This window comes from Musca autumnalis, unplaced genomic scaffold, assembly GCF_047663935.1.
Source record: "Musca autumnalis isolate F117 unplaced genomic scaffold, ASM4766393v1 scaffold_3, whole genome shotgun sequence".
Classification (NCBI taxonomy): domain Eukaryota; kingdom Metazoa; phylum Arthropoda; class Insecta; order Diptera; family Muscidae; genus Musca; species Musca autumnalis.
The window spans coordinates 264,248,279-264,261,006 of record NW_027411866.1 but is presented as its reverse complement, the minus strand read 5'-3'; the positions used below and the strand labels follow the sequence as shown (position 1 = coordinate 264,261,006).

Sequence of the window (12,728 nt, the reverse complement as noted above, 5' to 3'; positions counted from 1 at the left end):
ATTCAAATTAAACAAAAAAAAAACTTTAAATTCATTTTTAGAATTTTGATATTAATTTTTGTTGTTGCAGCAATTCACCATCTACCTTGTTTATTGTACTATCTGAAAAGTGTTGAAACTTTTGGTACTTTTTTAAGAAAAACATTAGTATTACGATTTCGTTGTTGATTTCTGCGAATTTGCAAACTCTCAGTAAACAATTGGTGCAAATCTATCAATAATCATAATATATTTTTTGTTTGTTCATTTGTTAGTATTATACAAATAATTATGTATACAGAATTTTACGATGATTTTGGAAAAAACAGTAAATTTCCACATTGTCGTATAATTTTAGAGACAAATTAAATCCCTGTTCCAGAACCTGCAAGAATCTACACATTTTTACTACTATAACAATTTTTAATTTATGTTACCGGAATAATAGTAAAAAACTGTAGTTTATTGAAGTTCATGAACAGACCATATATTTACAGCAACTTCTTTTAAAAATGTATGTTCGATCAGCTGCATATATGTATGTAGGTATACCTACATTGATTATTATTATATGTTTGAAATCAACAAAAAATAAATGTAAACAACGGGATGTATTTCAGGATTTCGGAGCATGAGTATAAACCAGCTAATAGGGCTTCTAAAGTACATTTCCATATTAATCTATATTGACATTTTATACCCCGAATACACTTAACCGGATTAATCCAGTGGGTTTGGGTTTCAAATGTCAATTCCATAGAGCAAACGTCAAATAAATCCGCATGAAGTGGGTTTACCCTACAAAAAAACTCTAATGTAACCGTACTATTAGTTTTATTTGATCGAAAGATATATTTATCTGGTTTAATTCATTCTTTATGGTTCTCCTCCGAGTATTTTTTGGCTGTTCTGGTGATGCTGTTAATTGGTTTGCGCAATATATGGCCAATCCATTTCCACTTTCGTCTTGTAATATGTTTTAGAATTGGTTCTTCGTTTGCCTGTTTTAAGAGTTCGCCGTTTGATACAAGTTCTGTCTGGTTACTTTTCCAAAAATAAGGCGATTCACACAATTTTCTCAACAAAATTTTGTTAGGCAGGTATCAATAAACGCATTATTACAAAAATCCATAAAAAGTTCACAATTATTCTTTTAAATTTTTGTTTTTTAATTTTGTGTTTTCAATTACAAAAACTTTTTTGACAGCTCGCAGTACATCGGCTGGCCTGATGCGAGTACCTGTATGATTGTGCCATGCAGACACCTTTCCTACAAAAACTTGCAAGCAATGACCCGAAAAAAATAAATTATTATTATTTCCACAATAAAATTGTTTTCAATTTGCACAAAAAATAAATCACCTAATAATTAAAAACAGCTGATTTATTGTTTGCAGGAAGAAGAAGAGTTGCAAGTTCTTGCTAGAAGAAACTTGTTCAGCTAGAATTTGCAAACTCTCAGTAAAAGAACGGTTAAAATGTCTCTCTCGATTCGCTCTATTTTGCTGGACTTTTGTGTTAACAGACGACTTCCAGCAACAATTGGTACAAATTGTTACACATTTTAGGGCAACCAGGCTTAGTGTTTTGTCAAAACACTTTTATTATAATAAGCAAACATTTGGTTATTAGCCAAGTCAATGTTGATTTTACACAGCTGTTTAAAAACCGAAGTTTCGTGTTCTTTGAGATATGTGCAGATGTCCACGTTCTTCTCATGTGTCCGAAAGCTGCTCTTGTTTTGTTTATCGGATTTTCAACATCTTAGCAGACGCTATTTACGTATTGTATGGGATTATTGCTAATCATAAAGCTGTTTGGCGCTAGTATTGTTTATTCGCATCGCGTAGGTTTTTCCAGTACGTATTTCTAGGCCCACAGTTTTTGCAATTTTTACTAGGTCGTCTAATTTGATCTGCATCTGAATAAAGTTGTGTGACAGTAAGCATATATCGTCGGCATAATCAAGATCTTCCAAATGTCGAACAAAGGTCCAGTTAATACCTTTTTTTTGGAACATAAATTTAGCATAATCTCATTCTGCTGCAAATAGAAGGGGGGAGAGGGGGCAACATTGTCTAACTCCCGCGTTCGTATGGTAGGGTTCACTTGTGAGCAAGCTATGGCGAACGTGGAGGGTGGTACTCTTGTACATTGCTTAGATTATATTTGGTGCTAAAGTTGCCTATATAGCTTCATGGTTTACAGAGTCGAATGGAGTTTCCATTCTTTATGCAGTGTGTTAGTTTGATTTAAGCCGCTTCGGTTTGGTCGAAACCCTGCTAGTTCATCACCCAGAGATTATTCTATGCTTTGCAATATGTCATTTAGAAGAATGTACGTTATTTTGTATACAGTATTTAATATAATAATGCCTCTCTAGTTATCGCAGATACTTAAATCATTTTTTTATTTTTGCCTTATTATCTATCCATACGTCTTTCACATACGGTTCTAAGATTTTTGCTGATGCCGTGGGATTTGTTTGGGGAAGTTCAGGCAGTATACCGTCGTCTCCTGGCAATATATTGCGCTTTAGTTTTAAGATGGTGTCTCTTATCTCTTCTGTAGTTGGTATATGGACATCTATCGAAACGTTATTGAGGAGTCAGCATCCTCTGTCGGAGCGTAACATTGTATAATAGAGACACATTTTTTGACGTTGCTTCGGAATCTGGCAAAGATTATGCGGTATGATATGACAATCCCGAAGATGAGAGATGATCGACTTCCTTATGCAGTTATGAGTTCGTCGCTTCCGTTCCATCGAATTTTGCTGATACCTGTAACATCCAGTTTGAACTTGGCAATGGCTCCCGGAGCGTCCTTACATTCCATTGAGCGATTCCTATCCGTTTCCGTGTGCTTATGGTCGTCGTCGATATTTTGGTATTGTTACCGGCTTTCTAAGTCTTTGCTTCTGCTAGATTTTGGTCATCCTCGGGTATTTTATCTCCGATCTAAGAACGCCTAATTTCATGACATTGTTTCAATAAAACCACTTTAGTGGTTCGACTAACCTAAAATATGGACGTAATTATATTAGAAATTCAAAGAAAACGATAATACCGTTTAACTTGCGTATGTATAGTAAGGCTATGACTTTTATACAACCTCGTATTCCTGTTTTTTTATTTCATATATCATATCAACTAAAATATTTAAATGAGATTAAAAATGTATTAGTGATTAATAGGGAACAGTTCTTTCATAATCGCTAAAGGAAATTGATTTTGAGAAAATAGGTAAAAAGTCATAACCCTAATGTATATAATAATATGTGTTTAAATTGTTTTTATTTCCACTGATAATATATAACATACCTGGACACATTCTAGGTCCATCGCCAAACGGTAAGAAGGCTCCCATTTCTTTGTACTTTAGAACACCGCCAAATTCAGCATCAAAACGTTCAGGCCAATATTTTTCTGGTTCATCAAAGTATGTCGGGTCATGGTGAAAAGAGTAAGAAGATATGTATATTTGGTCTCCTGGTCTTAATTCCACCTTTGTGTCATTCAAATAGTTATCTAGTGTGACAGATTCTGTGCAGATTTTGAAGAGAGTTGCCAAAGGAGGGAAAAGTCGGAGTGTCTCCTGAATGCAGCTATTTAAATAGTTGTTTGTCGTATTTTCACTATACAAGGTGTCTTCATCACATTCCTTAAGATATTGCCTTAGTTTTGTTTGGACCCGTTGATTTCTTGCTAGCTAAAATATACCGATAGGAAATTTTAAATTTTTTAGAGGTACCTGCACTTCAGATGTTATATCCCCACATTTACGATGAAATTAATAAAATGATATAGCCTACGTTACATTCGTGTAATATATTCTGAAAATTTGTTCAAACGTTTTTCGTCGGGAGGGCGAAACCTATAGCTCTGCGTGTTGCGTTCAAAAATACAAAAACAAAATACATGTATTTCAAATTGAAAACAACAACAAATACATGTATTTTGTTTTTGTATTTTTGAACGCACACGCAGAGCTATAGGTTTGGCCCGGAGACGCAAAAAACTGTTCGTTATATACAGTTTGTCAAGGAAATATGTTCCAACTAGGAAAACAAACATTTTCCATGTTTTAATTTGTGAGAAATGACAAATAGTTGTGGTAAAAGTGTCGATTATTTAGCAAAAATTAGTTATTTAAGACAAGATCGGATGTATAAATAAGAAAATAACCCATGACATTTAATGAGTTTTAGATTTTTGTGTGTTGACCAATGTATTAAATTTGTGGATGATTATAATATTTGTCAAAAAGGTGTGTCATAAATTACAGAGATTCGGGAGTAGTATTCGTATTTAACCAAAAATAGAATGTGCTACCAGATCCGCGGTCCCTGACGAATCTGTATAAAATTTGTCTTATTGACGTATTTTTAACAGGGGGTCACTGAAATCTGATTCGCCTTATAATCATATGAACATCGCGTTATTTTTATCCATATGAAGCATTTTGGTGTAGTAAGATGCAACTGATAGCACACTTTGGTCGCTGAATGGAACATGGAAAAATGCAAACATATTGACAGAGATGCACTCGCTCTATGCGAAAAGCACATGCGCCTCAACTGATTTTAACCATTTCGCGCGTTATGCGGTTTTTAACTTTTATGTTTTTTCTTTGATTGTAATATCAATATCACTCTTTATTTCCTAATTCTATTGCTTATCACACTAAGCAAATATACTTTCACGATGATAAACTATTTTCCTTGAAGAGGTTTTAGCTAAATAATTCAGGTTTTGTTTGGAAATTTAGCGAAATAGTTCTCAAATTTTTTTGTATTAATCCAAAAAATATATTCTTGAACTAATGTTCCAACAATAAACTTTTGTCGTTTGTTGTAGCTGCAATATGCAATTTAAAATCCTAATCTATAAAATTTTGGTCTCACATTTTTCTGGACATTGTCTAGATTCTGTACGTATTTTTAATTTATTTTTTTAGTGATTTTTATGGACTCTGAGTTAGAATAAATAAAATTTACTCCAAGATTCCTTCATTATTTTTTGATTTTCCGCGAAAATGAAAATAAATGTTGTTACTGATTTATATATACATTTTGGTATTACAACACAAAGGGAATTTTTAAATATTTTTTTCTTTATAAGGGAATAAAAACCCCCATAACTTTTGGGCGCAGCATCCAATTTTGTGAACGCGAACAGATTTGAAACCACGATTTTTTTCTTAACCCATTTACCAAAAATCGTGAATGTGCTTGTAAAAAAATTTTTAATTTTTTTTCGATGGAATTGTAAAGGAAATTTGAAATTTACATAACACTTTCATACGGACAAAATGTGCCTCATCGAAATAATGGTTTTAGACCCCAAGTATGTTTGGACGAAATGTGTTTCGGACAATTTGGAGTCGATTTAGCAATGTCCGTCCGTCTGTCTGTCTGGCTGGATGGCGCGCACGATAACTCTCGAAGGGATGAACCGACTTGGTCCAAAATTTGGCTTTCGCAATATTTTGTCCAAACGTAGTTTAAGTTCGAAGATGGGTTATATCGGTGAACTCCTTCCGGTACCTCCCACAGAAATGTTCGAAAATGTTCGGATAATTTGTGCGCATGATAACTCTTGAAGGGAGTAACCGATTTGGTCCATACTTTGCACATCGTGAAATTTCTACCAAACTTAGATGAGGTTCCAATATGGACTCAATCTGTCCACTCCTTGGGGTACCTCCCACACAAAATTTCGGAAAAGTTCAGTTTAGGACCTGGTCTCGAATAGCTTTGACTTGATTTTAGACTAGAGACTTGATTTTTGTTTTAGGAAGTTGTACTCGCTTTCCTCTTTACGACAGTACAAGTTTCATCAGGGGCAAGTCTACACTTCCTGAGTAAATAGCCTAAAAGATGAAAAAGTCCTATGACACCTTGGGTAGTGGTTGGAGCGCAAGATAACTCTCGAACGGATCTGCCGATTTGATCCAAAATTTTGCCTTCAGAATACTTTGTCTAAACTTAGTTTATGTTCGAAGATAAGCCATATCGGTGCACTCCTTCAAATACCTCCCCCACAAAAGTTAAAAAATGTTCGGAAAAATTGTGCGCATGATAACTTTTGAAGGGAGTGACCGATATAATCCATACTTTGCACTTCCTAATATATCTACCAGATATAGATCAGGTTCGAATATGGACTATATTTGTCTACTCCTTCTGGTACATTTCATACAAAATTTCGGATAAGTTCACTCTAAGATCTGCACTCGAATCACTTTGATTTTTTTGTTGAAGCGATTTGCATTCGCTACCTCCATTACGACGGTAAAATTTTTTTCAGGGGCAAGTCCATATTCTTGGTAGAACAGCCCGAAAGGTGTAAAAAACCGCTATGTCACCACATGTGGCGGTCCGAGAGCACGATAACTCTCGAACTGTTCAACCGATTTGGTCCAACGTTTGATCTTCGTCATATTATATCCAAACTTAATTTCATGGGGCAATACCGGTCCACAACTTCCGGTACTTTTCCCCAATATTTAAAAAATATCACTAAAATGCTAGGACGATATCACTTGAATGGGACAACCAATTTGGTCCAAACTTTGGATCTGCTAATATTTTGTCAAAATTTAATTTACCTTCTAAAATGGTCCTTATCGGTCCTCCCTAAGGGTTCCTCCCCCACAAAAGTTCAACATTTGTGTCTTAGTGCAGTCAAATGCCCAAAAAGGTCCACAAAATTCTGAAGAGACCTTAAATATATTCGATCTGGGTATGCTGCATGATTAAAAACTGGAATATGAGCTCATTTTCTGATCATAAATGACTACTTTGTCGGGAGGAAAACATAACCTCAGGCGACTCTTCTAAACAAATCACAAATGAGTCTTCCTCTGCATTAGATTCGAGTCATTTTTGCCTATTTTCTGATGGTATATAAAGTCTTTTTCGAGTCATGTTTCAATCATTTATTGGTGATTTGTTGATTAATTTGTGACTGTTTTTCTCGAGTCTTTTTAGAGTCATGTTTATAATCAATTATAAGACTTTAGGGATTCATTTATGAGTCTTTTTATTAGATGAAATAAATTAAAATAATTTTCTTTCTATTCTTTTTTGTTGTTTGTTTCTTTCCTTTGTTTTGTTGTCTTTTCTGCTTTGTTATTTCTTTTAATTATCCTTTATGTTGCGCGGTGGTTAGTATACTGCTTCTTCATTTCACTTGGCAAAACCTGAACATTTGTTGTGTTTGTCTATACTCTTTTAATATTATGCGTTACATTTATATCAAAGTTTTGTAGAAAGTGTATATGAGAATTATTTACAACCAAACAAAAGTAAAACAAAACAATCAGTTTTTTTCACGACTGCGGCTCCGACTCCGGGTCGACTCCCAGAGTGAATTCCAATACCACTAAAAATGAACCAAATTTGCAAAAAATTTTAACTTTTTCCTATATAGGCTAATGTGTTAGTTTTTCCTTACATATTTATTAGAAAGGGCATTCCTTCAAATGCATAATAAACCATGCATTTGAAGGAATGCCCTTTCTAATAAATATGTAAGGAAAAACTAACACATTAGCCTATATAGGAAAAAGTTAAAATTTTTTGCAAATTTGGTTCATTTTTAGTGGTATTGGAATTCACTCTGGGAGTCGACCCGGAGTCGGAGCCGCAGTCGTGAAAAAAACTCGTCTGGGCTCGGAGTCAGAGTCGAGTCAAAAATACCTCGACTCGGAAACCCTGGGCGTAATCAGGAGATATTTCCCCTATTGGACCCGTAATACCGCTGTATAGTTTGGTATAAAATATACCTCTATTTAACATTCTGTTGAAATTTTTCGGTAAGTACTCAATGGATTTGGAGCCTAGAGACTTTAATGAGTGGTCCGATATATGTACATAGGAGTCGAATATAGCAACATGTTATTCATAAATATGGCCGAACGCTTCATATCTCTGCCTATATGTTACGTAAACCGTTGGTATTAGCCAAATTCTTTTAGACTAGGGTTTTTAATATCGTGTCGATATGATCGGAAGATATTGTTCTCTAATCCCTGAACCCATAAAAGCCATTTAGCTGGAGACTTCTCTCATATCAATGAGTGCACCCCGATTCATATTAGCTCAATGATATGGGACCTACTCTTTATTGCCGAGTCCGAACGGCGTGTCTTACGACACCACTTTATAGAGAAGTTTTACATGGCTGAAATACTCAGGAAATGTCGCCAACATTACTGAGGGGTATTTTGTCACCGTTGAAAATTTTTGATGTTGCCTGGTCGGGGAATCGAACCCACGACCTTCTGCGTGCAAGGCGGGTGTGCATACCATTGCACTACGGTGGCACCCAAAGATAATGATGTATACGCAATCAAATATTGTGAAGCCTCCTGTATATTCGGGGCGTGCGGGTTGAGGATAATTGGTTTTTATGGGTTCAGGGATATGAAAACAATATCACTCAAATCGACATAATATTAAAGACCCTAGTCTAGCTGAATCTATATAATAACATAAAACACATATATGGGGCTATACCTATATCTGAAACTATCTGAACCAAAATATGCAGCCGTGTTCTATATATCCATACATACCATTAACAAACAGTTTGCAATAACTATAGCTGCTGTCTCAAATCCGTCAATAAGCACAGTGGTAGTATGTCCAGCTATTTCTATAACACTTAAATCGTTTTTGGTCTTTATTTGTAATAGGCGCCGTAGTACACAATTTTCTGTGTTGTTGCTATCTCCTATATTTCCTTGTAATGCTCTTTTTACCAGTCCTTTAAAATACTCGTCTGTTATGAGAGGAAAAAATCTGACTGGATACAACTTTCGCAGAAAAGGAAAGCATGATGTGCGCCCGTAATAATTAACGCAACGCATCGCTTGATTAAAAACAAATTAAAAACATTAAAAACACGATTACGTAAAAATCAAAGTTCATTATTTTTGGAACGTACATCCTTGATGTCCCATGTGCTGTTAGAATCCCCCGATTTTATAAATAGGGTCATCCGTCTGGCATACTCCTTCATAAAATTGCTGTGGGATCGTATCTGTTCGTAAAATAATCATGGAAAAATATAATAAAAAAAAGTAATGCATAGAACTTGATTATACCCTACACCACTATGTGGGGAGGGCATTATAAGTTTGGTTTGGCCAAAAAGTTTGTAACGCATTGAAATAATGGTGGTAGACCCATAGAAACATTATGTATATACCAAAACAAATGAGTCAAGGCTATATCCGGGTCGGGGCCGACTATGTGATACCCTATACCACTACCCCTGTGCATAAGCTTTTGACTGGTAAAATTCAATATATTAAAATTGGGATAGCTTAGCGCCTTTGCTCTGAATGTGTTCATTAATACAGGTCAATTTTGTTAAAACGCATTTAAGTACATCGTGGGATGTACGCCAACATCAACGGGCTTCTTTCTCTGTGAGACCCCCATCAATCCCCAAAATTTCGTGAGGATCCGATCAAAATTCCCATCTGTAGTGTGACTGCACAAAAAATGGGAAAGGGGATGCGTTACCGACTATTGCGATATCTCTGTTGTTTGACCACCTATGACAACCTATTTCACATCGTTGTAAAGATAATATTTTCTACTTTCCTTGCCAGGTTTTAATTTCGATATACCTCTTACAGAAGAGAGATATTCGCTTTGAAATAAAACGTTGGCCTTTTCTCCAAATAATTTTTTTTTCATATTCCGATCCCTGACTAGTATCCGACCATCACAAAAATCAATAGGATTCTTCCTCTTTAGGATCCCCATTAACCACCAAAATTGCGTGACGATCCGATCAAAATTGCGACCTGTAGAGTGATTACAAAAAAAATAGAAAAATGGGATGTATTACCGACTATTGCAATATCTCCGTTATTTGGCCATCTACGCCAACTTACTTTGCACCATTGTAAAGATGGAATTTTCTACTTTCATAGTCAGACTTTGTTTTTGGAAGGACCCCAACCAAAGCTGTGATATTCGTCATTATTATTAAAATTGCAAACATGAAAAGTTGTGTTCTATTAGCAGCTATTGCGATATCTTCGTTGCTTGAATATTATCACCAAAATCAATAGGCTTCTTCCATGTAACGTGATTACAAAAAAAAAAAAAGTGGAAAAATGGGATGTGTTACCGACTATTGCGATATCTCCGTTATTTGGGCACCAACGCCAACCTACTTTGCATAAATTTAAAGATGGAAATTGTTACTTTCATAGCCAGACCTTGCCAACCAAAGCTGTGATATTCGTCATTATAACTAAAATCGCAAAATGAAAAGTTCGGTTAAATTTGCGGCTATTGCGATATCTTCGTGTTGATGAAGGTCCCGGAGAGGAAGAAGCCTATTGACTTTGGTGATGGTCGGATAATATTCAGGGGTCGGAATGGGCAAAAAACTTATTTGCAGAAAAAGTCAACATTTTATTTCAAAGCGGTATATCAAAAGCAAAACCTGCTAATGAAAGTAGAAAATATCACCTTTGCAACGATGTAACGTACAATGCATCGCTTTTTCCATTTTTTGTACAATCACACTACAGGTCGAAATTTTGATCGGATCCTCACGAAATTTTGGGGGTTGATGGGGGTCTCACAGAGAAAGAAGCCCATTGATGGTTGGTGTACATCCCACTTTTCCATTTTTTTTATTTGAGTTGTACTGACGATACACTTAAATGCGTTTCAACAAAATTGACCTGTATTAATTAAGACATTCAGAGCAAGGGCGCGAAGCTATCTCAATTTTAATATTTTGAATTTTACCGGTCAAAAGCTTATGCACAGGGGTAGTGGTGCAGGGTATCACATAGTCGGCCCCGGAATGTCAAGTACCTCGAAATTATAATCTTCTCTGTCTTACCCCTTGGCTTACAACGCTAAATTTTCTCTACTAATTATTTGCTTTAATGAGATTTTAAAACTACAACAATGCGATTAAGCCGAAATATTAGAAAAATAATAAAATTGTGTTCAATGTTCAACATTTTGAATAATTAATTTATAATAATAATCTGTTGAAAATTTCTGTCTAACAAAAGAATTTTAGCATGTACAAATGAGCCAGTTCACAGAATAATAATAATGGAGAGTTTTTAGGCAATTACATATTTAAAAAGTACTCACCGCTTTCGTTGATATAAGTTGGACAAGTTTGTTCCGTTTTTCCTTCCATGCATTACCGACTGATACAAAGGGGCTCCCAAATCTCAATTCCTCCACATGGGCCGATGCCTGCAGTTAGAATCAGATAATTTTTTACAAGTTTAATAAATTTAAATTTGTTTACAACTTTAAATATCTTGTATTATCAAAGGAAATTAAATTAAATGTATTTAAAACAAGTAAAAAGGTATCAGTCGACTTAGCCGACAGAGATATGGTAATATTCAAAAATGTTTTACAATCGTTGAAGTTGAGGTTCACCATTTAATAAGTCGCGAACTGTCAATATATTTTATACAATATGAATATATTTATATTAATTGAAGTGTTTTAGCCGGGGTCGCATAAAATGAACCATAACAAATAATTTATGTGGAAGCTGTGTTGGTGGTAATACTAAAAAATTCGTAAAAATGTGTTGAAGTTTACAAGTTTTTTTGTGCTCTTTCTTGATTTCTGGTCAAACCACGGAAAATTCAGACCTGAACTCAAAGAAAGAATTGAAGAATACCCCTTGGGCAACATGGTTCTAATGTATGACTTTTCGATATATACACTGCATCCCCCTAAAATCGATGCTGACATTTTGAAGTTTTGAAATCTGGGTTTTTTGAATTTTTCTTATAATTGGAGGGCGCAACCAGATAATTACCCAAACTATTTATTGGATTGTAGAACTTGTGATTCCACGTCGTTTGGTGTATATTTCATGAGTGTGCTTCATACAGCTCCCTAGTAATAGGAGTCCAAAATCGAAATTTTGGTGCGTAAATTTTCTCTAAAACCCTATTTTTTGGCTTCAAAATTTACAACTGTGATTCAGGTACCCTTGAACCCAGCGTGATTTTAGTTTTTTTACGCGCCGGATCTAATAAACCCTTCCGCTTTCAAATCAATCAACTAAACCGGCGGTTATTGATACCTTGAAAGTAGGAAATTCTGCAAAATTATATTTTGATTATTCCGCGCATTGAACCGCGATTTTCTTTGGTTATTTTTACATAAATGGAATCCTTTATACGCGATTATATTATTTTCTAAAACCGTGTGGCATAAATTACCGAGATTCTGGAGTAATACTCGTATTTCGTTAAAATAGAATTTGGTAGCACATCCGCGGTTCTTGAAGAATTTGTTTAAAATTTGTTTTAATGACATATTTTTTATAGGCGGCCACTGAAATCGGATGCGCCTTATAATCTTATGTACATCGCGCAATTTTTACCCACATAAAGGTTTTTTGAACAGTAAGATGCAGCTGACGGCACACTTTGGCCGCTGAATGAAAAGTGGAAAAATCGCTACATATTGATAGAGATGCACTCGCTGTATCTGAAAAGCGCATGCGCCTTAACTGATTTTAACGAATTCGCGAATTATACGTTTTTTAACTTTTATGTTTTTTCTTTGGTTGTAATTTCAATATTACTTTCTATTTCATAATCCTATTGTTTATCAAAGTAAGCAAATACACTTTCGGGTTTGTCATCGCATTTTCCCTGAAGAAGTTTCAGCAAAGTCCGTCAGTCCTTTCATCGAAATTTAGCGAAATAGTAGAATATCT

At 35.0% G+C, this 12,728-nt stretch overlaps 1 protein-coding gene across 1 annotated transcript in view; it reads right to left on the bottom strand.

The window, feature by feature from the left end:
* The window catches only part of LOC141398502 (probable cytochrome P450 28d1), a 55,595-nt gene that overhangs the window by 844 nt on the left and 42,023 nt on the right, over positions 1 to 12,728 (bottom strand). The window contains exons 3-6 of the mRNA XM_073975788.1: positions 11,126 to 11,233; positions 8,930 to 9,029; positions 8,563 to 8,858; positions 3,303 to 3,690 (exon numbers count right to left, since the gene is read on the bottom strand). Of these exons, the coding sequence (XP_073831889.1) occupies positions 3,303 to 3,690; positions 8,563 to 8,858; positions 8,930 to 9,029; positions 11,126 to 11,233 (892 nt within the window). The remainder of the gene's footprint in view (positions 1 to 3,302; positions 3,691 to 8,562; positions 8,859 to 8,929; positions 9,030 to 11,125; positions 11,234 to 12,728) is intronic.